Raw genomic sequence first — 26,005 nt, forward strand, 5'->3', positions numbered from 1 at the left:
TTGACACAAAAACAAAATACAATTGACCATACCACACAATTTGCTTTGCTTGACTTTAATACACCTCTCCTTGTTTATTAAATAGCTGTAAGTCAAGTGTCTTTCAGAACTATCCATACCTCCTGATTTTTTTTTTAGTTATCTTACTGCAGTGCTTAGAATTTTACAACCACAAACATCAGTGCATTTTATAGGTGATTTTAAACAACAAAGAGGCAGAACATTAGAGTGAAATATAAGAAAAAAACGATTGCCTGACACCAATCTGGATGGCTATGTAGATCATAATTAGAAAAATAATAGAAAAAGCCTTTATTGACCTGCCCGACTGGTGTAAATGACACATAAAACAAAAAGTGAAAGTAATTTTGCAGCTTAAAAACATTTACCATCGCTTTAGTTATAAAATGTTCTTGAAGAGCTGTGAAGCCATGTATCAATGGCTTTTTCGTTGGCCAGGATGTCCTTTTGCCAGTCCATGTGCCACCTGAGGTTAGCGATGACCTCAGAATAGTTTCTCCCCAAACTGTCCCGCCACGCAGCAAACTCGTTTTTATTGTAGAGATGGACAGCCGAAGAGACTTTTGGATAATCTACAATGCTGCGCAGCAGTTTGTCCAGTTGAGCCTGAACGTCTGGGAATCTGAGAACCACATTGTGCAGCTCATCTTTGTCCACTGTGACATCTGCAAGAGAAAGGGTACAGAAGGGGGCGTTCAAAACCGGCCATAGTTGTGACTTTCTCTGAAGGTATTTATGAGAAGGAAGTGAAATAGTTTGAAACTCACTGAAAAGTTGCGGGGGGACACTGATTCCGTCTGCATAGGCAATGTATTTCCAATGTCCAACCCTAAGCATATATGTAGAGGCATTGGCATTGCAGCCATGATATTCACTCAATACCCACTCTGGGTGTTCGTTCTTGGACACATTTCTGGATGTGGAGATCAGCGGCAGGACAGAGTGGCCACTTAAATTGCCCACAGCTGAGATACCAGCAATCTCTGTAAAGCAAACAAAGACTTCAAACGCTGAAAATGTACGTCTGCTATTGCCTGAACTTCTCCTTTCCTACCGAGCACAGTAGGATGGAGGTCAACCAAGGACACAAGCTGGTGGACCTGCAGCCCAGACTTTAGCCCGGGGCCCATGATGAGCAGGGGGACACGAGAACTGCCTTCGAACATTGACATCTTATAGAACTGCCGGTGCTCCATGGCTAGCTCCCCATGGTCGGCAGTGAATATCAAAACAGTGTTGTCCAGCAGGCCTTTCTCCCTCAGAGCTGAAATCACCTGACCTGAAGAGACAAAAGGGGTGGAGAACACGTAATGGTGATCAGAATCCGACGCCTGGAGCATGTTCCACAATATCTGCAATGTTGGTAAGACAATAAATTCAAATGTTATTTTAAAACAATAAATATATTTCCCCTCTTGCAGGCCACAATGCCACAAATACCACTCTCTGCTGCTGCTGCACCTTTTCCTACAACACTTTTTTCTTCCACTTAACTTTCATTGAACAAGGCTGGATAGAGCCCTCTGTGAACAGCCAGCTTCTTAAGCAATGTTCTTTTTTTTTATTTTTAGACATCTGTAAAGTCAGCAGTCTTCCCCATGATTGTGTGACCTACTTACCTTTGAAGACCATTTAGAGGCTCTTCTTAGAATTAGCTGGGTAGTGTGTGAAACCAAAGGTTTCCACTATTTAACTTTTAAAACACTTTACATTTAGACACTGTTTTTTTGTTTGTTTTTGGCTTTCATTTTCTGCAAACTATAATCATCAAAACTACAATAAATGAAGTGTTGACATATTTCACTGTTTGTGCAATGAATCAATGTAATATATGAGTTTCACATTCTGAAATAACTGGCTAAAAAATAGATACACTTGATATGAACTTGTAAATGCTTTCATTAGTCTTAATTTCTGTTGGAATCGCTTTTTCGTTTTTTTTTTTTTTTAAATGTGCGCTGTAGCCCTTACCAAGCTATAATGTGTCAATAATCTTACTCCAGTTTCTTCCAAACTCTTTCTCTCAACTAACCCAGCATGGCATCTGCTTCCGCACACATGGCATAGTAGAAAGTCCGAACGCTTTTGATTTCCTCCTCAGTGAAGTCGCTGCTGCAGTTTTTGGTGAAGGTGGAGTAGTAGTCAACAGGATGCATGGCAGCCATAGGCAACCATTTAGGAACAGAGACGAGCTCAGAAGACACCTGTGAACACGGAAAACAAAAGTTATTTAGTGAAGCGGCGCAAAGTAATCACTGTGTATGATAAAAGAATAACAGTAAAAAAAATAGAATGCCTTTGTGAGCCAGTACGGCGAGCTACGGAAAGTGGATCCTCCAGCTGTAGGGCCCAGTGATTCAGTTCTGTAGGGATGAGGCAGATTGAGGCCGAGATATAGAGCAAAAGGTTCTTTTGACAAGGCAGCTGTTTGGCGGATCCACTGAGCAGCTTTATCTGTGTTCTTCCAGTCTTTTTCCATAATTCTTCTGGTTGACATGTTGCCAACAAGTTGGGCAACAGGCCGGCCTTCCTGGCGAAGAAGGAACCGGACATCTCGAGTCCACGCCTCGACGCGATTACTGCAGCACATGGGGGGGGGGGGGAAATCAATAAAATCTATGGGCATCCGACAATCAGGTCTGACAGAAAGGCCTAACATTGTTTCTCCTGCCCACCTGACTGAGTGACTCCCTGAGGTGTAATCCAGCTTTCCCAGCATCTTCGTACGATATCCCTTCCTCTCCAGCAAATCCATCCACGTGGTTGAGTTCGCATCCAAGCACTTGTAGTTGTTCCATGACTGACTGAGGTGAACAAACTGACCACTCCACATTGCTGCAGAAAAGGTTCAGGAAATTAATCTGATATCTCCTCATTTGAGTATCGTGGAAAAAGTATTATTATTATTATTATTTTATTTATAACTAAGTGTACCTGCTCTTGAAGGGCAGCAGATGGGCGAGTTTGTGTAAGTATTGAGAAAAGTAGAGCCCAGCTCCCGGAGATAATTTATATACGGGAGACGCACAACTTTGCTGCCTGGATCAAACGATAGTCGACCATCCTGAAACAAACACAAACACATAAACACCAAGTTTTGATAAATAAATAAAGGGGGTGACCTAAATCTGCCTACAATACAGAAAGTCACTGTTCATGACGCAAAACTTGTAATAAACGTGTAGTCCAAATCATACTTACAAATGCATCACTCATCACCATAACAATGTTTGGTCTGGTAACATTCTGGCTACTTTCGCCACAGCTTTGGAGGAAGAAAATAAAAGCCAACAAAAACATTTTTACACCTTCTATTCAAATCCTATAAAATAACGCATTTTCTTAGGTGAAATAAAACATTTGCCAAAAAGTGATTAAATTAATCGGCGCAGAAATAATAATAATAAAAAAAACGTCTTCCTTGTCGAGATTGCCCACCGAGGAGATTCACATCCGGGTGAAGTTTTCAAAATAAGAGTTTTCTTAAAATTAACTTTCCAGTAACGGTTGGGGGATTAAACAAACAAGGGAAAGTAAAACAAAAATAACACAACTATGCATTATTTACCACCTTTAATATTTTTTAAAACAAAAAGAACTCTTACAAATTACAAACTAAACACGGTTCAAACAAACTTTTTAACATGGCAAATGAAAACTCTAGAGGGCAGCATTTATCTATGTACCACAATATTGCTGAGCAGATTCTGCAGCCATCACAACTATTTTTGTACATTTTGTTGTATTACTGAAATTGCTACCCTTAGCATGATTGTAAGCAACTTAATGTCGAGCTGTGGTAAATAACCAAATTTAGAGTTGAGTAATGATGCTGAAGAAGGCATCTGATTCAAAACTCCTGACTTGTGATCAATTAAAGAGTGATCACGTTTACTTTCAAGGACAATAAAGTTTGTTTTTCAACTTTATTTGGAAATCTAAAGTAATTCAGCTGATTAAACTTGAGCTGCATCGTCCTGCTCTGAACAGAAAAAAAAAATATTTGCACATATTTATCCTATTAAAGAAAATACACTGTTTTGGGGGAGAATTTAGCATCTTTACCTCAGATTAAAACCTACTTAAAGACCTTGGTCAAACTTGTACAATGTTATTATTATTATTATTTTTTTATGTATGTGTATATTAAAGAGTGGGAAAGAAGAGGATCGTCCAAAGTTAGTTTGCAATAACCACCACTGGGCATAAATATTTATTTTAACAATGTTAGCAATAAGAAATTATAATCTCCACATGACACCATAACTTGTTTGAGGAAAAACAGAGGCCTTGGCTTTCTGCGGCATTCAACAGGTGGTTCTGCAGCTCATGCTAGCAACACTGATGGCCACGGGGTGGCGTTTTGAGCCTTACGAGTTGTTTTTCTGGAAAAAGAGAGCTCAACACAATAGGAGCAGTGCTCATCTTTGCAAAGATTATTTCAGAATTAATATAAGGGGAATATATCAGATATTTTAAAACCCTTGAGAACATTCTCTTCTTCTGCAGTCTCTTCGTGGATATGCTCTGCTTCCAACAATTTTGCATGGCCTTTAATGCAGGCACCGTGCAAAAAAAATATGCAGGACTGTTGATGTAACAATGCTCGGCTGTACAGACAGTAAAAGAAACGTTGTGTTAAAGCCTGGAAGCTGCAGTCTTACGCAGACACCGAGATGCAGGAGTAAAAGCGATCCTGAAGCTTATCCAAGCAACAGCTTTATCAGATGATGTATAGGCATCCTGTCCTTATATAGTACTACAAAATTACAGCTGTCATTGCATGACAAAACCCTAATCTGTATGGCTTTAACTGAATCATATAAGGCACTGTGCTGCAATATATGCTGAGTCCAGTAAGAAGGAGCAGAATGTCACCACATCCCAACGCAGAGAAGGGATTACACATTACACACTTTGCTCTTTCTTTAGCTGCAACATAAGCACGTTTAAACCATTTATGAATACATATCTAATGTTGCAGCTGATTTGAGAAGCCTCACCCTTGAAATAACTGCGACGTGTATTTTTTTTGTTTTTTTCTACCAAGCGTTTACATTCAGTAAACCTGTTTACAGAATGTGAGCCGGGCCGCACTCCTCTGCTGTCTGCCTTGTTCCAGAAGGCAGGAGGAGGGAGGGCAGCAGCGCCCGGCGCATGCGCACATGGTTGTTTTTCACCCAGCCTGTCGCTTAAAGTGAGCTGAGCTTCGGGGGTTTCCTTGTCTGTGACTGGAGACCATCAAGCAGGATAGGCAGATGATAACAGCATCCACTGCTGTTAATCAGCCCTCACATAGCTCAATGAACTGCTCAAAAAGAAGCCACTGATCGTGCCTGCTGCTTTTTGCAGGGCAGAGATACTGGTCAGTGTCTACAATCTGCATCCCCCTTTACCCTCTTTTTTTTATTATTATTATTTTTCTCCTTATGAGATTATTTTTTTCATAGACTTCTGCTTCAGAGCTCAAGGTCTCTTCTCCGCCATGGTGCTAGGAAAGGTGAAGAGCTTCATTGTAAGCTACGACTGTTTCAATGACAGCAACGTCCCCGTGTTCTCCAGCGGGGACTGCGTCTCAGGGAGGGTGATCATCGAAGTCACCGGAGAAATCCGCGTCAAGTCTCTCAAAATCCACGCAAAGGGTTTCGCAAAAGTTCGCTGGACCGAGTCGAGAAATGCTGGGTCCAACACTGCCTACACCCAGAACTACACGGAAGAAGTGGAGTACCTGAATCACAAAGACATCTTAATTGGGCATGAGAGAGGTAAGTTTCTATTCGCATTTTTCGCAAAGTTTGGTAGCAGCAGTGATGCTTCCCGGGGGTCATGGCAAATGACTATAAAATGAACTAAATAACCGAATAATTGTGTGGCCTCTATCGTCTACACAGTTAGACGTAGTCGAGTATTTTACTTTTTTGACAATGTCCCCTTCCTTGCTTGCTTGTAGTCAAGGTGTCAGAATGAATGACAGCATCTCTATAGCATCTTTCTTTGTTTTTAACGTACTTCTTGCCTAAAATGTAAATAAACGAAATGTTCCGCCACAGTAGAGCACATTGGACACTTAAAATGACAAATGTAAAGTTTTTGTTAAGAAATTTTATCGGGAAACAACCTCGAAGTTTCCCCTATTGTTCAAAGCGGTTCAATCCTGTTCAGAAAACTGGATTGAGAGTGGGCGGAGCCACGGCGCATCCCCTCCTTTTCTCGCTTGTGATTGGTGGAGATGCTCTTACGTGTAGTCAATGACATCATGGTTTTGCAGAGTGACAGACCACTCAGCAACTTTTTTCAATAAGGGGAACACCTGCATAATATCACTGCGGAAGCTTTTTCAATTAAGTCTTTTAGCGTTTTATGTGTGGGACACTAAAGTTGGCCACTTTCAAATGAAATTGTGATGTTGTTTTCATCTCGGTAGCTAATGTAAATGTCCTCAGCACTCCGGAGTGGCTTTAGACGAGGCAATGAATGGAATTAAACTAAACAATAATAATAATTAAACGCGTTGTAAAGGCGTTCTGTGAACAATGAAGTGGTTCATTGTTAGAAATGGGTGATAGTTGCGGGTCTGCAGTACCGGAGCCTGCAGCGCCGCGCAGTGAATGCGCCCTGCGCTGCCGCTGAGAAGCTGCTCGCACCGGTTTAGGCCGGTCTCCTCCTGTTGGAGGCTGCCGTGTGAGTGACAGATCCGCACTTGTTTACCACTCTGCTGCTGCTGCTAGGGGGAGGGTGTGCTGTGCTGAGCTGGCAGACACAGCTTAGCAAAAACTATCCTCTCACTAAAAATTGCATTAAGTTTTCGTTTTTACAAGCCCCGTTCACCTTTTTATGGAGCAAAAATCCGAAACTTTCTGGTTCTGTTGTGTGGCGATGATGCGTTGCTTTGCCTACAAGCAAGTATGGAAAACAATATTTTAGCTTCAGTACTTTGTGCCATTTCCTAAGAGGTAGAATTTAAATTTCCATAGATGGTTTTGGCTTTGATTGGCACTCAAATCACATCCTTTACATAACTCAAACCCTCTTAAATTTTAATAACAATTATGCAATTTTTTTTTTCAAAAATATACACTTAAAATAATAATGCAGTATAATATAAGTGTTTCTACAGAATGATTTCCGAAAATATCTACATTTTTAAAAAGCTTACTGTAACTATTTTTATTTTTTATATTTCTATCTTTAAAGATTTGTAGTCTTTTTGTGTCTCACCAAATTCTGCTCTGGTGGCCTTAGTCGTCTTTGGCAAGCAGCTTTTGAAAGATTTCGGCATTGTTTCTTCGGAAGCATTCAAATTGGATTTAAGTTTCTATTGAAAGAATCAATCTTATACTTTTCTAGGTCACACTTTAATTCTGGCACTCCCAAATTGAAAGTTACCACTCACGTAGTTTCATGACTTACAAAACATGAATCAAACGCCTACAAAAATAGTTAAAACTTTTCATATTCAAACATTCAGAATATATAAAAATGACAAAGCAATCTAGAAAACGGAGCTGGCAAAAGTATGAGTCTTTCAGATTAAAAAATATTCAGAAGCCATGTAAATTATCTGGGGTATTTTGATTTTTATTCATACAAAGCCCTATCATACATAATCAACCCTCTTTCTAATCATTCAACTTCTTTAATCTCCCTTTTTTTAACATTTCTCTGCTGTTTGTCTCTCAATACAATAATTTTTTTTCCAGACAGATTTAATTGTAAAACACGTTTATTCTCTTTTTGTCTCCCCCACCCTGTGTTTTTTTTTTTTTTTTTTTTTTTTTTTTTTTTTTTTTTTTGTTTTCTTTCTTGATATGATTTTTCAGATGCCTTCGTAGAGCATTTTGTCCAGGTATGGTATACATGTGTTTGGAATATTGTCCTCCTTGTTTTTCAGACGATGACAACTCAGAGGAAGGACTCACTACCATCCATGCAGGAAGGCATGAGTACGCATTCAGCCTCGAGCTTCCACAGACGTAAGTGGTCTGGTACAACGTGGAACCGAGAGACCATGTGTTCGCTTTCCACCGTACTTATGTTTGAATTTTTGGCGTTCGTCTCAACCTTTTCTCTCCTCTCTGCGTCTCTCCTGCAGACCTCTGGCTACCTCTTTCGAAGGAAAGCATGGCAGTGTGCGCTACTGGGTAAAGGCAGAGCTGCACAGGCCATGGCTGCTGCCATTGAAGACCAAGAAGGAATTTACAGTCTTTGAGCACATTGACATCAACACTCCATTATTGCTGGTGAGCTCTTCTGAAATGACCCATAGTTTTTTTTTTTTTTTTTTTTGACAAGCCGAATGAATTTTTAAATGGCTTTCTGGTCTTTCTTGTTCAGTCACCACAGGCTGGCACTGCAGACAAGACGCTTTGCTGTTGGTTCTGCACCTCAGGTCCTATTTCCCTAAGTGCCAAAATTGAAAGGAAGGGATACACCCCAGGTGAGAATAAGATGGTAGCAAATGCAACATTTTGCTTTTGTCCTCACATCATGCATGCGTACATATGCATTTGCTGCTTTTGTGACTGGAAAAACACCAGTTAATGTTTTTTTTTTTTGTTGTTTTTTTTCCCATCTCACAGGAGAGTCGATTCAAATCTTCGCCGAGATCGAGAACTGCTCGTCCCGCATGGTGGTGCCAAAGGCGGCCATCTACCAGACCCAGACCTTCTATGCCAAAGGGAAGATGAAGGAGGTCAAGCAACTGGTCGCCAACCTGCGGGGAGAGTCTCTGTCGTCTGGCAAAACGGAGACCTGGAACGGCAAGATGCTGAAGATTCCTCCTGTTTCGCCCTCCATCCTGGACTGCAGCATCATCCGAGTGGAGTACTCTCTCATGGTGAGTGCCGGCCTACGGTGTGTGGAGCGCCATCTCTCGCGCGCTTTCCAGGCATTCGGCTCAAGTGTCCAGAAATGACAGTCATGCAAACGCAAGGGTCTCTGCTTGCATAACGTTATTATCACCACGACCTATTTTCAGAACTGCTATCGGTATATAATCAATATTTCCTAGTAGACACTATTTGTCCTGGCTCGGCTTAGACAGCCAGAGCTTGGACTGTACCCTCCTCATGGCACTAAGAGCATTAGCCCAGAAACCTTGGAGCAACACCTGCCCTCTGGGCGCCTAATCTCATTACCCTTCGAGCAGTCATCCTTCCAGCCTAAGCAACTGATTGCTAGACACTGACACACATATCTAAAATGTAAAGTCAAACTAATTACCTAGTCTTCACTCCACTGCAAAACACAGAACTAATTAGTTTGCTTTGCCTCTGATTGATCTTTAAACTGCTGTTGTGTTCAGGTCTACGTGGACATCCCGGGGGCAATAAACCTGTCCCTGAACTTACCCCTGGTCATCGGAACCATTCCACTCCATCCGTTTGGCTCCCGCACCTCCAGCGTCAGCAGTCAGTGCAGCATGACCTGGCTGAGCATGGGTCTACCAGAGAGGCCTGAAGGTAGATTCACTTGATGTCGTGATTGAAATGTACGCACCTGCTTTAGATGAATCAGGAATTCATTTTAAAACTTTTTTTTTTTTTTTTTTTACTCGCAGCTCCTCCAAGCTACGCAGAAATTGTGACAGAAGAGCAGAGGCAAGGCCGCCTGGATGCCCCAGTGGTCCGAGAGGAACTGGAGGGTCCTCTCCTGGCCTATATTCACGAGTTCCGCTTTCAGCCCCCTCCTCTGTACTCTGAGGTAAGTCTTAAAAAAAAAAAAAAATAATCTGATCAGTTGTATTCCAGAAATCATCCATTCTCTTAAATAATTGCCTGTTTTTCCTCCAGATTGATCCTAACCCAGATCACTCCGGCTGTGCAGAGGAGCGCAGGCTCGATGCCTGTCCATCACGCTGAGCGTTTCCTTAAACTTACCCCAAGTGAGTCGGGGTACCTAAAGGAACCGCCTTGAAAGGCCGAACTTGAACATTTTCTCGGATGACGACATTGACACAATGCTGTTGATATCTGGAGAAAACCGTGAGATCTGACCTACAAAAGACTTGCCCAACGTCGAGCCGGACGAGGCGACGCATTCTCCGCCTTTTCCTCAGAAAGAGAAAAAGACTTCTCCGCTATGGGGTTTCACCATCTTCCTGAGGAATATTCAGCCTGCGTGGAGGCTGGCAGTGGAGCCCTGGTGAGGAAGTTGGAGGAGGAGGAGTCACCAAGGCTCAGCCTGCCAAGCTCCTCTTCAGCCTCAACTCTTCTGTATTTGTGGCACATTGAGGATGTGGCTCCTTACACAAAGGGGGGAAACTAACCATGTCCAGACTTCAGCAGAATCACTTTAAAAACATGGGATGATTGAAGGAAAGTAACTGTTCTAACAATTATAGTTAAGGCTTGCAAGCAGTGGTTCAAAACAGAGCAAAGACTAATTCCTTTTGCCTCATGTGGGGGATTTTTGTTTTGCACATTTTTGTTCTTTACTTGAGTTGGGTGGCTCTGTTTAATTTTCTTTTTTTACACAAATCACTAATGGTTTGCTTTCAGTTTTGGAAAAGACCAGACCGGAAAAAGCAGACTACAGGCTTAACAGTTAAGAGTATCATCTGCAAAATGTTTGACTTTTGAAAACAAACAAAAAAAGACTGAAAGTATGAAATGCACTGAATTTATTTTGAGCAGTTAGCGATTTTTCCGTTTTTCAGTACATGGCGACTGATAAGTTACCTTCGTTTTTTTTTTTTTTTTTCCTCTAAGTGTTGGTGGAAGCTGTTAAGTAAGGTGTTGCCTCCGTAGTTTGAATTCCCGTCTAGCTTCCTTCTTTTTGTGTTGCGTAGTTTCTGTTATTCTCTTTGTATCTTGAACTGCTAAAAGCTTTTTCTGAGTTTTCGGTTCCAGGGTTGCTCTGGCTTCGGACTGGTGGGGTTGCAGTCCTGCTTTTGCCACTCAAAACGTAGCCGAGAAGACAAGTGTGTATTTTAGAGAGACTTAACCCTAACTGCCTGCAGCCCCTCCAGTCCTTGTGCCAGAGTATATCCGACTGGCATTACTGCCCTAAAAGCACTGTCTCAGGTGTGCGTTTTTGTTTTTTCACTTGCCAAGTGGTTTTAAAAAGTGGATTTTTTTTTTTATTGCACTGTTCAAACTTTTTTTTTTTTTAACTACCAAAATGAGAGAACAGTCTTGCAGACAAGCGAGACAGCTTTTGAGATGAATCACATTCCCTTTTTGTCCTGCTGCACTTGCTTACTGCATCCCAACCAACAGACTTTTTTGCCAGACCAGTGAAACCACAATGCTAATAATAATGTATAAGTAAAAAAAAAAAAAAGAAAAGAAAAGAGGAACATGAAGTAAGAGGAATGTCTGCCTCTGTGCTGAAGAAGCAAACTCGGCACAAACGGAAAGCCGGAGTCTGTGCTAAACCTCTATACAGGCTGGTCAGAACAAGTAGTAGTAGGAATAATGAGTAATACATTGGTTTTCTAACTCATTTCATATAATAGACCACTTGTAATAGAGGTTTGGCATAGTCATAAAAGACAAAAAGCAGCACTTTTTTTTATATAACAAAAATACAAATTAGCGTTCAGTGGTGAAGGTCTGGTTGAAAACACGTCGGTACTAACAATGTAATAAAGGGGCTTTCAGTAAGGAAGTGCCGCTTAGGATATTAAAGCATTATTCACTCTGTTTTAATGTTAGAAACTTAAGTTTACATTTTTGTTTGTTTTTTTTTTTTTTCTTTCTTTGAAACCTAGCTAACACTAGCTTGCGTGTGCACGCTTTTATCGAAATCCTTCTGGCAACTAAAGCAAACGGCTTCTGACAGTGACAGACAAGCTGCAGAACGTTAATAAAGTGATCTTATCTTAGTGGCCTTGTTGCAGAAAAAGACCGTAACACGGTTCCTCGTTTCATTCGACGTCTGCTCTAACCGATGTTCTCGTTTGTGTTTGTCCACGCCTGTACGTTCTTTGACCTTTCGATGTTTATTCAAAAAGTTGAAAAAGGGAAGAGAAAAAAAAAGGTCCTTTTTTTTTTAAAGTAAGTTTGTTAAAGAATGAAACCTTGTCTATGATGATAAATGGTGTATATTATCTCTTTTTTTTCCATTTACGTGGGCATTCTTAGTGGGTTTTTTTGTGGGGTTTTTTACAACCATTTTAGTTTTTCTCCCGATTTCCCTGATTTTACCCCTCATCCCAGTTTGTGGGTGGCAGCTGTTGATCAGTGTCCCCCACCTCCCACACTCCACCCTCCCGGAGAAGCATTTAGCAGTCGTAGGGTTGTAGACTAAACAATTCCTCAGTTGTAAACTTGTCTAAACGCAGTTTGAAGTTCTATTTTTTGTTGTTGTTGTTTTGTTTTTATCTTAGGGAAACTGCGGTAAAGAATAAGCTTTCAGGTTTGGTCAGTACCATAGTCCATTTGCTTGGACTTCAGAAGTAGTCCAGTGTCAAAACTAAGCTAAACTCCTGACCTAGTAATAAAGGCAGGAACTGAAATGTTCAGATATTTAAAAAAAAAAAAGAAGAAGAAAACTTAGGTGAAGGGGTCTGAAACATTTTAGAAACGAAGTGCAATATTACTCACTGAATTTTCTTTCTCCATTTGTTTCTGTTTGTATCTTATTGTTTTGTCTGTTAATCATGATGATGTGTAGTTATTCTATGAATATACTATGTTCTGAATGATTTAACCTTTGTCTTGTTCTTCCTTTTGATTTAAATAAAACTTTAAATTAAAACAAGCAGAGGCGGGTTTTTGTTTACATAAATATCCTGGACAAGTTTTCTTGTATCCAATAAACCTTTGAACTCTCGAATATTTCTGTTTAATAATTGTAAGTTTTTGTTGGATTCATAACATATTTCCACCCTGCCCTTTTATAGGAACGCAGAGTTGGCATGAAACGATGACTAATCATTTCTCAATGATTGACTCACATTGGAATATTTTAAGTGAGTAGAGTTTTAATGCCCCAGGCTTCAGAAACATGGTGCCACACTGCCCCTAGTGGTGGTTTGAAAACAACACCTTTCACTGCTGAGTTGCATGACAATACACTCATAGTTACTAAACTAAACATTACATTCTGAGAATGATGGATATGAGTTATGGAATGACATAATAATGATCAATCAAATGATCAAATTATGCTTTAGGTTAATAGGGAAAATATTTATGAATGAGATGTTCAAGAAGAGTTGTTAATATTGAGGCTGACATTATGGTTGACCATAACGTTTCGGACCGTTATTTATTGTTGCTACATCATCTGAAACAGAATTTAATTTAATTTATAAAGTATTTGCAAATTATGTAATTGCAATTGTGTAAAAGCAATCCACTGCCACCTACTTAAAAAAAAAAAATTCAGTTAGCTTATTTGTGGAGAATTATACATGTTTAAGAAAGAACATGCTGTTGCTGCTTCAGCAGGTGCTCTGCTCAAATGGATCCAAAATGTAACTTTCGAGTCTACATGCGATGTGCGGTGGGATGTCAGCACTGCCTGTCAGCCCGAACATCTGAATGGTGGAAAAACACAGTGGTGGAAGCATCATGCTGCGGGGATTATTTCTTTACAAACACATACCACACAGATTCATATTTGTAAAATCATCAGGCAGGCTGAAAGACACTTGCACTCTTTTCGTTTCTCTATTATGTGCAGCTTGATGTTGGTCTGTCATAAAAATGCCAGTAAAATACACTAAAGTTTGTTTCTGTATGCAAACAGAAGGAATGTACGAAGAGTTTACATTTATTGTCGTGTTTGGACTAATGTGTCACGTTGGACTTTGTTTGGCTATTAATGTGATCGTCACAGCATAGCCTGCAACTAACATTTTAAACAGACCTCTAGAGACTTTTAAAGTCATTAATTTTGTGAAGCTGCAGTAAATGTTTGACTTGCATAAGCTGTAGCTCTCCGACTAAAAATAGAGCTTCTCTGGGTCTGGTGAACTGCGACCCATTTGTGATGTTCAGCAAACTGTGCTGAGCCAATCAATTTCACACGTAATACACAGACTTACATATCACATCAGGGCTTAATACCGATCGATTTTTTTGAAAGCTATGAAGTATCTATGTACACGTCACATGAACGGTTTGAATGTTCCCAGAATGTGAATGACAGCATAGCACGTCAACAAGATGCCTAAGTGAAAAGTTAATATTCATTGTATAATTCAACAGAGACGTTTCTCAAACAATCAGTCAATTTTATTTGTATAGCACATTTCATAAACAAAGCTGTTCAAGGTACTTTGCATAATAAAAAATATTAAATTACAAAGCTATAACACCGTACAAACATTACATTTTGATGAGAGCCATCACCAAATTCATACACGTCAAATAGTTTGGTCAATGTTTCATTTATTAAGATTCAAAAGACTGATTTAAAGGAACTCAGTGTTTCAGCTGTTTTACAGTTTTCTGAAAGTTTGTTCCAGATTTATGATGCATAGAAGCTGAATGCTGCTTCTCCACATTTATGACATCTAAAAACTCTTTTTTGTCAAATGAGTCTATGTAAACTTCACTCAAAATGCAGCAAGATGTTTCTTAATCTTTAAAAGAAACTTTTCATGTGAAGAACATTTAATCAAATCGAATCAAACCAAAACTTGAGGGAGCTTCTGTGATGACTCAGCATCACTGACCAAGCACTTCGGTTTGCCTTTGCCCCCCTCGGCCCTCACCCTCAATCCCCTGGCCCCTTTTGACTTTTGTGGGCCCTTTGTGAACATCTGACCCCTGTACATTGAAAAAGAACCGGAGGAGGGGGGCAGCTGATGTGGTGGTTGGTGAGCTCACCAACAGTTTTGATTAGTAAATGCTGACACTAAATAAACCTCAGCTGTTTCCTCTCACCAGTTAATCCCACTTACACGAAGCCTCTGGTGATCCAGAACGTCCCAGCAGCTTGGCGTGACCAGAGACCGTCAGCGTAGATGGGGGGAGGATTGGATCGAGGCCCCCTGAATGCCGGCCCGCCGGTGCCACATCATCACTGTGACATAATAGAAATATACACACATGCAGCTCTGTACTGAAGCATGAAATCTCACAGCGACGTTAGCTCACGTGTTCCAGGAAGCAGAGGAACAAGTCGTACAGCTGCAGGCTCCAAAATGTTTAGGAGCACATTTAAATCATCGCACAGTGCCTGGATGAATGTGTGCAAAAAACAACATTTTATGCAGTGTTACAAAGGCCGAAATAAACTCAAACAACTTGAACATAAAACTTAGAGCGAGGTTAACGCTGAGAAGCAACAGCAGCCTTTTAATGCAAGATGTTTAAAGTAGAACCGATGGAGCCAGTGAGAAGAATGTGAAACGTAATTTTGCTCTGAGGTGATAATCATTTCCAATAAATTATAATTTTTCTTAATAACAACCCTTTAAGAATGAATCAAACACACTTTTCATTAAGCTGATATTTTTGTATTAAACCTGAAACTCATCACAGTTAATAGAAATGAAGGTAAACACGTCAGTCTGTGCGAAGTTTATCCACAAGCACGTCTATGTTTAGTTGACCGTTCTTCGACCTTGCTCCGAGCAAGTGGTGTGCTCAAACTTAACATCTGATGTTTGTCAGCCAAAAGAGAAACCAGCTCACCACGATGCCAAACAGGATCCCTGCCTGTTTCTTTATTAGAGGGGGAATTTACAGTAAATCAGAAGGACAAAACCTGAACTTATGTCCTGCCTTCCTCAGCACTTGTCCATATGCTGTCAAATGGAAATAGCTGAGCATGTCAACAACAGCTGCTGCACAGTATGCTTCACTCATCAGTTTAAGGCCTCTTGCTTGACTCTTAAGTTTGTCCTTCTATGAAAGATAGCCAAGTCTCGATTGTCCGACCCGAGCGTTCAGATTTATTATTTATACAATGCATTGAAAATGCCCTTTGTTTTAACTCTGTAGTGAAGAGATCTAAATATACACACTGCCTGGATTTTTTTAAAGCAAAAAAAAAAAAAAAAAGTTAAATAAAAAAGAAATATTTTGATAATGTTAATTGAAAGTAAATTTAAACATCTCCATTGTAGCTACCGGCGTTGTTATGCTCCTTCGTGTTTAGTCTGGGACGGGAACATGATAGCCAGAGTGACAGTGTGCTATGTTCCCATGCCAGGACCCCCGTCTCTGCCACGCCACACCCCCAGCATGGTGAGCATTCCCTTCCTCCAAACATCCTTTGCTTGCACTCTGCAGTCCAATCCACCCATAGCCTGCATGTTTGCAACACAAACACAGCTTCAGACGTTTCAGGCCTCACAGTACAGTCCAGAGAAGTCCTGCACAGTTTGCACCTCTGTGGGCCGTCATTAAAATAGAAGCAGTGAAAAGTTAATGCCTACTAGGTCAGGACATTAAAGCTACTATCGGGTGTCTTTTTTATTATGCAAAGATATATATGTGCGATCATCTTCAAACATGTTCTTGCAAATCCACACGGAGCTTCGTAGGAGCTGCTGGTCGACGCTGGAACATACGTGAAATGCCAGTGAATCCTTGCTGTCAACTTGATTTCTGGCATTTAAGCTGTGCAAGCTTGTAGCATCAGAGAAACTGTGCAAGCCCTATTTATCAAGCTAGAGCTCGATAATAGCAGCTGTCAAACCTCGTATGCTCTGAGAATCTTTTCAGAGCCGAGAATGGAAGTAACCCAGGCTTCCTTTTGAAGACTTTGGGCTTATTTTTTTCCCAAATGTCACTGACATCTGCATGTACATGTGAACCAATTATGTATCCAAAAGCTCTATGATGGAATGGCTTCAATTCAGAAATATTTAGGCACTAGAGTAGAGATAAGTTAGATTTGTGGCTTGATAATTGATGTTCAGACACATGCCATTCAATCTTGAGCACATTTTGCACCAAAGAAGATGCAAAAGAAAATCAGTCTGGTGATGCTCGAAACTGGTTTCAGGCACTGCAAGCTCCAAAATATTGATAGATGTAATTTCAGCAAGAGCTGGTTAAATAAAGTAGACTTGGTTAGAGGGGACAGCAGACAAATGCAAAAAAAACATAAATAACCCAAAAAACACTTCAGATTTGTGAATCTAAAGAAAATTGAAAATTCTAAGTACTTTTTTTTGTCTGCTTCACAGTCATACTTTGTGACTTTGTATATCATAAATCCCAGTAAGGTACACTGTGGTAGTGAAATCTGAACAGGTATTAATACTATGAAAACTTTGTTGTTGATTCTCCGAATCTCCAGTGCTCAAGGGCTTGGTCCTTAGTGGGGTTCTTATTGGGCTCAAGTGTTCCCTAAAATGCCAACATACGAACCACATGCTCCAGTTGATATCTTGTTAAGTACTAAATTAATCATGTGTCTGCCTTCACTGCTTTATATAGTATCTGTAGATTCCTTAATTGGTGCAATCAGGCAAAGAGAAAGTCATCCGGAGAGAAAAGAAGCCAGGCAGTGAGCGAAATTATCTCATCACCTGGTGGATTTATATCTCCCGTGGTTCAAATGATCCGACATTCTCCTTGAGGTGGAATATTAAGTCCTATTGATTCAATTTGTGGCAAGCCAACAATAACACGGAGGGTCAAACTCCAAGTGTACACACAAGTGGACACAATGACTTCGGACACAATGGTCCGAAGTCATTGTGTCCTGGGGCAAGACACTTCACCACCTGCTGGTGGTGACCAGAGGTTCCAATGGCACCAGCGCACTGCAGCCCTGCTTCTGTCAGACTGCCCCAGGGCAGCTGGGGCTACAATGTAGCAGCTTTGGGATCCTCTGGACTTGATAAAAGCGCTGTACAAGTACAAGCCATATATAAGTCAGCATTTCTTCCTGATGGGACAAAAGTAGAAACTTTTATAAGGCATGTGTCTTGCTCCATATGGTGTAGACCCAACATTTCAGGAGAACATCAAGCTTGGAGTCAAACATGATGGTGGCAGTGTAATGGTCCGAAGCTGTTTTGCTGCTTCAGCATTTGGAAGACTTTCCATAGTAAGTCAACCAACCTGGAATTAGGGATGTTAGGGTTGTATAGCGGCAGGACAATAATCCAAAAGCACATCAACAAGACCAACTCTCACTGACAAAATCAAGGGTTTGGAGTGACCTTAGCAAAGCCAAGATTTATGACGAAAATGGTTGACCTGGATATTGAAGCTTGTAACTGTGATGTGACAAAGCATCGTGTGTGTGATGTAAGGTCTCGTTGAGCATTATAGCTGTACCATGTGTCACGTGACGTCATGAAGACATGATGGACGTTATGCTAAACAAGAAATGTTCCCTCATCCTGATATGGAAAACATTCAAAGCATGAAAACCGGACCCATGTTGAGAGTGTTAGTGGACTTCCAGAGAACTGCAGGGATCAAGAGGCTAAGTTTGGCTTCATCATGCTGTTCCAGAGACTTCTGCTATTAATGGGGCGCAAGGTAACAAAACATAAGACTTTGGTTTCTCATCCTGTTAAATCTGTTCCCAGATGTCCTCTAACATCAGCTCATGTTCCAGAAGTTTCCAACTGTCTGGTCTGGACCTGATCGGACATGGCTAGTATTTCCCCATAGATCCGGCTTTGCTCATTGGGTTATATTGACAGATAAACTACTTAGTCACCCTGTCCGATGTTTGAGAAGCAATAAGAAGGTAAGAACAGGAGGCCACATGTGGAACAAAAGTAAAAGATTTGCACAAGCAAGTAAGCATGGTCCAAATCGTCCCTAAACAACCCAAGAGCAGTATCCCAGTCTGATGAAAGCAAAACATATTAATTATATAAAAAAAGACAGCTCCTGAAATCTTAAAGGGATTTAATTTGACTTTATAGCAACAAAGAACACATTGGTATTACACAATAGATAAGTGGAATAATATAATGGGCTAATCTTATTAAGCTGTGAAGACAAAGAGCTTACTCACTCCAAGGACTATCTGACATTTATAACATCGCTTTCTTTAATCAGACTCCTTATAAAACATCCTGGTTTAGTTTTACTTTCCCCTCTCTCTCTGGGTTATACAACTTCTGACTCTCCCGCCCATATCTGACCCACTTATCAGGGCCGCATTTCGAGGGTCCTCTTATCCTGAGGTCAGGGATTCTGTTTCATTCAACATAAATATATCAACCAATAAGAAAAGAGTGGGAGCAATCCCAACAATGTGTATTTTGTTCTGTCCCCTGAATCCACAACAAGTTGTTCGTTTAGTTTTAGTTTTTTTTTTCTTTTTTGTTGTTGTCATAATAACCTAGTTCCTTTGTTTAAGAAATACACGCATGAACAAAGACCAAATAATTTTAGGACAAGGGCATCCTGCTCTGATTTACACCAGTTCTGTGACTCATTTTAATCTCTTAAAGCGGCTTCCAAAAAAAAAAAAAAAAAAAAAGGTCTCATTTTATCTGAGTCAGTTTTTGGCACCTCATCTCTTTTCCCTCCAAACGAGATCTGCAGCACTGAGTGCTGTTCTGAGCAGACGGAGAGGAATGTGTGACACATAAATGAAATTGCTCCCTGACCAACACACACGCCGCACACACTGCAAGTTCAGGCTTTTTCATGGCAAGCTACTAGTTATCCAGGCTGCTTAGTAATCACATTAATCATATCGTTTTTTATTTTATTCTTGACAATTTTCTGCATTTCTTTTCGCAAATCAAACACACTCGCAACCCAAAAGAGCAACACAAAATGGAATTATCACAGAAGGAGAAATCAAGGAATGCTTGAATCCCTGTCAATGGCAAAAGCAAAAGGTATAGACAGTAAAAGTTTAGATGGAGGGTAATCTTTTCATGTCTACACTACTTGTACTCCAGAGTATTATCAAATCAAAATCAAACACCTGTGTCTTTTATTTATATTTCTACAAAAAAAAAATCTCCAAGGAATTCTAGTTAAGTCTAAACAAACAAGCTCCTAAAATGATTTATCTTGCAAATGTTTTCACACTCTAACATTATCTCTTCCCTTTCTGGTGTGGATCTTAATCTTCCTTACCCAGTTTGTTCACTAATGCTCTTTGACAAACCTCTGAGTCCTCCACAGAATAACTTTACTGTCACTGAGATAAAATTATACACGTTAATCAGGTGCCAACTGGTTTAAAGTCATTTCATTTAGAGGTATTGGAGTAAAGGAGGGTAGATGCAAATGCATGCCACACGTTTCAGATGTTTACTTGCATGAAAAGATTTTTAAAAACCACACAAGATGCCTGTTCCTTTCACAACCGTCTTTGTGCTGGTCTGCCACACAAAATCCCAGCAGAAGACGTTGCAGTTTATGCATGTAACTTGACAAAACGTGAAAATGCTTTTCACTTTTGCAAGGCAGTGTAGCTGCTGACTAAAAATAAAGTTTGACTTTCAAAGAATGAGTCCAACTCGCCCCATTAAACAAGCCCTGAAAACATTAAATGAACCATAAATTTCACAAATAATCTACAAAATTAAAACTTCAATGAAATTAGTGAAAACCCCGTGACCGAGAATGAAAAAGTAAGTCTTGCAACAACAGTATGTATGAAGTCAAAAACATTATTACATTATGCGTGTTTGAAGATTCTATTCTAAATGTGTTATTTTGCATAAACACACGATCATAAAGCTTCGGACATCCGTCTTTCAGGAGGTTTCCCTCCATTGTCCTCTAAAGCTGTAAGTGTGAAGCAACAGGTGGAGTCTGCAAACATCATGACCTGTGAAGCACGCAGCATATAAAAAGCTCACGTTAACTTTTCCTGGGAAACATTTTCATGGTACTAATCGAGTGTGAATTGTTTAAGTGTGAAGGGCATTTTTCAAAGCATTACACATTTTACAGGATAATTCGAGAACAATCTTGGTGTGACAGTAAAGATCTGAATCAGAAACAGAACATTGACTATTTTCCATCAAACAAATGCCTCCTCCCCCCCCCCGACTCGATCAGTTGTCTGGCGTCCCTTCCAACCCCGACTGCCTTGTTTCTGACATTTCATCTCGAACTCCCAACAATAAGTGACATTGTTCACAGCCTAGACTGACCCACGGCCACTCAGATGCTGGATCAAACCAGCTGGATCTGGCTGAACGCACGCAGAGGAACTTATGTGACGTAGTGAATTTCTCCCTCTGATGTATCACTTCCTTTGATTTGTAAAGGCCACAAAGCTTTTCACTGAGGTCACCAGTCGCTCTTCTCTGAAGTGACCTTCCTCTGCTTCCCTTCTTCTTTGTCTCACTGATGTGGGGCATAGTAATGACGCCGCTTTGACTTCTCTAAATTTTGTCACATTGCAACCACACGCTTCAATGGACTCTTAGGGAGGATTTCCCGTGAGACCAAGCACAAAGCATCTGTGAAACTCTCACAAACTGAAACGTTTTCACAAGTAAAGAAATTCACCTCCTCTGAGTCAGTTCTTCTTTGCCAAGAAGCTCGCGCTCAGTCAGACTGGATGAGGACGCGGCATGTGAACACTAATTTTCAAGAACTTGCCAAAGATTCTCAACTATATTTAGTTCTGGTTTGATCAAAAGGCTCTAAGGATTTAGGTCTACGCATCTTCACACCATCAGCCTCTCTGTGCAACAGAGAACCCTCTCCACAGCATGGTGCTGCCGTCACCATGCTTTACAGTGGGGAGGTTGTGTCACACATAATTTGTGTGACTTCAGAGAGCAAAATGTATACAGATCATGTTATGAACACATAGTCTGTCAATGAAGAAAATTCCGGATTTTATGTTTCTTCATTTCACATAAAATAATTTAAAAATATGCAAAAATGTGTATATTTTTGTATCATGGTACTCTCATGACACACACACTTGGAACTTCAAACAAGTTTCTTTAAAGAAAAAAAAACAACAACTTTCTTCCATGCCATCGTTTTAAAACGGCGGTTCCTGCGCTCCTCAGAGATCGTGACAAGATGGCTTATATCTCTCCCACATGTACCGGGGTTGTCACAGCAGAAGCGTCTTGTGGGTGATAAACAAAAACTGGTTTCAGCCTGATGGACTAAGTGACGCAGAGAGAGACAAAGACAGAAACAGAGTGGGATAAGAAAGTTATATAAATGCTGGATGGTGGCCCAGAGTGAGGACTACTCTTCCAAAAACGACATCGGAGACTCTAGTTCCTTATTTGAACTCATTACAAACAGTATTTCCTCATAGATAAATCACGAAACAGACAAAGCACAAATCATTCGAACAAAACAAATGAATACATTTTGATGTTACACCACACACAAACGTATGTACATGAAAGTACTCCCTGATAACGATGCATAGACACAGGGAAGACCGTCTAGCTGTCCTGCCAAACAGACAGCATAGTGATAACATGACAAATGTCATTGGCAGGCACCAACCGCTCCATGCACTCCTGCTGGCGAGGCACAATCCTGCATTTACACTCCCTGGTTAGTCGGCGTGGCAGCTCCAAAATGGACCGCATCACTTCTCACCTTTGCTGAATCACACTCTATCACAAAATACGGACCTCAAAACCACGACAACATAGCAAATAAAATCCTTGCGTCTATGTGTACTTTTGTTTTTCGTCTCTCCGGTGCAGTTGAAGCCGGAGAGGTCAGAGCGACAACCTGCTTCGTTTACGTCAACGGGCCGAGGCAGGCCATGCCATCACAACGCGTAGTTCTGCCTGACTACTGGAAACGCTGCATGGACATTGTGAAGTATCACATCATCTGATCTGGGTTTTTCACTGCCATCACCAAGTTGTCAAATAAATGATGTCATTTCTGAATAACTTGATCAAAGTTAGCTCGGCTTACTGTTTTGCCAAACATAATTTGTTAAGCCTTTAAGTCCGACATTAAAGAATAGAATCAATCAAATTCTTTTGTGTGTGACGTCAGACAGGTAGATAACTTTGATAATATGTTGTCTCTGGTGGAAAAAACTTATCTTTTTTTTTTTATCTGTTTAACTTTTTTTTATTTCAGAAGCATACCTTAGGGCCTAAGGCTTAGGTCATCCAAGTTTGCTTATAACTGATTGTAAAATAAGACATCTAAAAACATCTAAAAATAAAAACTTCTTTAAAGTTTTGATGCTGTGTGACACTCCTGACACATCCTCCTAAAGTAGTTGATGATGTCAGGAACACCTGTGTGCCGACCGTGAGCGCCGTGCAAGAGATGGTAAATGACAAAACGACTTGGAAGAAAAGCACTCTGATCTCACTACAGAAAAAGTCAGGGGCAATATAACGTCCACACACACAAATGCATACACATAGTGATAGAAGTACATATTTACATCATGCCCCTACTGAACTTGTTGTCTGTTTCTGCTTCCAGAGGGGCTGAGTGGTGTTGGGTACATTGCCTAAACATATGCAAACTCATCCTGTCGCTCCTGTCTAACGTCAGCCTGTTTACTTCAACGCTCTTGGAGTCACTCTGTTCTCTCTCTGCACATTATTAAAGTTCTGCATATATGAACGGCGCTTCGGCTCCTTCTGGGTCAAAGCTGTTTTTACTCTGAGGTGTTTTTTTTTTTTTTTTCCAGGAAGGCTGTCAGGAGCGTGGGGAATGTTTTGAGAGAAAAGGTGCCATGTGTGCAATACACTGGTTTACAAAGTTTTACGAGCAGAGAGTAACTTCTGCCATCAAGAAATGTATAAGCAGTTTCTAAAATTATAGTGAGGCACATATTCTGTGAAAAAAAAAAATCAAGCTCCTCTGCTTCCTCCCTGTGGCTCTACTGCCATCTGCAGAAATACACCTGGTTCCTATTCCCACAGTGGAGCCGGCCCTGGATGTCCAGGCAAGTTTGTATGACAGATTAACACTTTTCCAGCTAATTTTTATGGTTTTCCGCCATTAGTGCATTGAGCAGCGCGTACATGATCCTGATTGACAGAGTTAAGACCTTCCTCCTGGCTCTGATTGGCTGTTTCTGACTGAGGAGTGCATTTCTGCAGATGGACGTACAGGAACAGGACCACAGGGAGACACAAGAGAAGCTCTGGTAACACTTTATTTGAAGGGGTGTGTAAAAGACTGGCACCTGTCATGATCATGGAGCATTTCTGAATGTTTGTGACTGTTGTCATGAAGTGTCATTTGGTAAATAAAGACATTTTTAATGCATAGTTGCATTAAAAGTGTCAAATTTGCATTGTTTGGTATATAATGACACTTTCAAAGCGAGGTTGCATTAAAATTTGCAAATTATTTACCGAATGACGCTTCATCACAGCAGTCATAAACGTTTACGAAGACTGCTTCATGTTCATGACAGGTGTTACATCATGTTTATGACATGTCAGTTTTATGCATATAAACATATTCTTATAAAAGCTTCCCACTGCCGATTAAGATTTTGGTAAATTTTGACATTATACTTCTTTCATGTTCGGTCCATTTTATTGGGGTTGTATTGGCCACAGAAGTTTGGTAGAGAACACCAGTGAACAAACAACTTCATGAATATCAGGGAGCTCATCAGATCATTTATGTCCCTGTCATAAATCAGAAATTAAGTTGTGGAGAGATTTGGTGTTATGGGTTATAAAGCAATACGACTAACAAGTGATGCTTACTGTACACTTTGACATGACACGCATGTGGAAGAAGGTGGTTTATATATGAGAAAAAGATTTCATAGCCACCCAGAAGCACGGTGGTGCCAGCATCATACTGTAAGATGGGAGATGGATGATTTGTAAAATATTTAGAAATTGCCTCATCTTTTTTCTTTTACTTTACATTGTGTGCACACTACCGAGTGTCTGACTGTCAAATAAAATCCCAGTACAGTGCAGTGAAGTTTGTGACTGCAAGAAAAAAGAAAAAAAACAAACTTCAGGTAAGTTGTTGTGCGAAACAACGAGGGGAATAAAAACAGGCCTGACCACTTTCTATTCATAGAAACACATTTTTTGAGTGTAAATAATATCCATTGCACTTGTCTTTTGTTGTAACAGAAAAAAAATGTCCATGAATGAAGAAATAATAGCAGGCATTATCAGGTTACTGAAGTTCACACCCTTTTCAGTGAATCTTACAATGACTATTGTCATGAAAACTGGAACAACTCAATAACACAATGCAGCTGTTTTTGCTCATCTGTCTCCTGAATCTTTTTCTGTTTCTATTTTTTTGTGGGAGGATCGTATCTGACACACCTTCCCTTGAGGATGTGGCAATAAGCTGAGAGGCAGAAGAGCGGTGTCATAATCCCAGGGTTCATAGCAACAGGCCGTGTTGCAGATTTAGCTTTAACTGGTTGTTTGCTCTCTTGTCTCTGTCACCATCACTCAAGTTAAAAATGGATGCAAACATAATCATACAAGCAGACAGTTGGTATCTCTTGGAATCATTTTTAATAAGTTGAATCATCAAGTGTGTTGCTGCCATTTTTGTTTGGGCTGATGATTTCAGAAATTGCACTAAAGACCTCGTCCTGCAACCGCATTACCCTCTGAAGCGTCACTGAGCTTTACATTTCTACCAAAGACAAGATGAGAGTCGTGCAGAACATGTAAGCTTATGCGCTTTAACACACATGAAAACACAAAATGTTACTGATCTGCAAAGCTCATAAACTGCTTTCATCATGGGTCATTACAAGCTTCAGATGATAAGCCCTGTTTGCAACACTTGATCTTTCTCCGACGCAAAATCCATAAGTAACAACGCGCACCACTGCTAATGTATGCCGTAAGATATGCTTTACACTCTTTCTCTAAGCGCAGTTCTGCAAACGTTGCAACGTTGTTTACATTGCCTGCATTATATCTAATTAATGAAAAACAAATCATGGCAATGAATATATGATGGAAATATATACAGTCGTATAGTTATGAGGCTTAAACAAAGCAGAGCACTTATCAGCTTGCAAAGTCACCATGTTTATTAATTAGAAGTGTTTCTTGGAAATGCTAAGTGACCGTAAAGAGTTGACATTGGAACAGTTGCTGCTTGGGAAAATAAACCAGCAGCCTGCTGCTGTTTGTACGGTGAATGCTGCTTTCTTCAACGATGCACTT

General features: G+C 40.4%; 2 protein-coding genes across 2 annotated transcripts; one reads left to right on the forward strand and one right to left on the reverse strand.

Moving 5' to 3' along the window:
* Positions 1 to 42: 42 nt before the first annotated feature.
* On the reverse strand, positions 43 to 3,479 carry arsk (arylsulfatase family, member K). The gene is made up of 8 exons (XM_015030067.1): positions 3,223 to 3,479; positions 2,956 to 3,085; positions 2,697 to 2,856; positions 2,318 to 2,600; positions 2,054 to 2,225; positions 1,076 to 1,300; positions 789 to 1,004; positions 43 to 686 (listed from the first exon to the last, which is right to left on the reverse strand). Exons 1-8 carry the CDS (start codon positions 3,319 to 3,321, stop codon positions 397 to 399), a joined length of 1,575 nt encoding a protein of 524 aa, XP_014885553.1. The 5' UTR covers positions 3,322 to 3,479; the 3' UTR covers positions 43 to 396.
* A 1,738-nt stretch (positions 3,480 to 5,217) lies between these two features.
* arrdc3a (arrestin domain containing 3a) lies at positions 5,218 to 10,220 on the forward strand. The gene is made up of 9 exons (XM_015030069.1): positions 5,218 to 5,386; positions 5,472 to 5,786; positions 7,913 to 7,994; positions 8,114 to 8,261; positions 8,356 to 8,458; positions 8,601 to 8,857; positions 9,326 to 9,482; positions 9,581 to 9,723; positions 9,813 to 10,220. The coding sequence occupies exons 2-9, from the start codon at positions 5,507 to 5,509 to the stop codon at positions 9,879 to 9,881; spliced, it is 1,239 nt and encodes a 412-aa protein (XP_014885555.1). The 5' UTR covers positions 5,218 to 5,386; positions 5,472 to 5,506; the 3' UTR covers positions 9,882 to 10,220.
* Positions 10,221 to 26,005: the final 15,785 nt, after the last annotated feature.

This window comes from Poecilia latipinna, unplaced genomic scaffold, assembly GCF_001443285.1.
Source record: "Poecilia latipinna isolate Pla-1442-1.1 unplaced genomic scaffold, P_latipinna-1.0 Scaffold171, whole genome shotgun sequence".
NCBI lineage: Eukaryota > Metazoa > Chordata > Actinopteri > Cyprinodontiformes > Poeciliidae > Poecilia > Poecilia latipinna.

What these genes read in the sequence shown, in the direction of transcription:
- arrdc3a (XM_015030069.1), top strand. Translation starts at nt 5,507, where the DNA reads ATGGTGCTAGGAAAGGTGAAGAGCTTCATTGTAAGCTACGACTGTTTC. An exon ending in AAGGAAGGGATACACCCCAG is followed by an intron (nt 8,459 to 8,600) that starts GTGAGAATAAGA and finishes CCCATCTCACAG; the next exon opens with GAGAGTCGATTCAAATCTTC. An exon ending in CCCCTCCTCTGTACTCTGAG is followed by an intron (nt 9,724 to 9,812) that starts GTAAGTCTTAAA and finishes TTTTTCCTCCAG; the next exon opens with ATTGATCCTAACCCAGATCA.
- arsk (XM_015030067.1), bottom strand. Translation starts at nt 3,321, where the DNA reads ATGTTTTTGTTGGCTTTTATTTTCTTCCTCCAAAGCTGTGGCGAAAGT. An exon ending in CTGCTGCCCTTCAAGAGCAG is followed by an intron (nt 2,857 to 2,955) that starts GTACACTTAGTT and finishes CCTTTTCTGCAG; the next exon opens with CAATGTGGAGTGGTCAGTTT. An exon ending in CGCCGTACTGGCTCACAAAG is followed by an intron (nt 2,226 to 2,317) that starts GCATTCTATTTT and finishes CCGTGTTCACAG; the next exon opens with GTGTCTTCTGAGCTCGTCTC.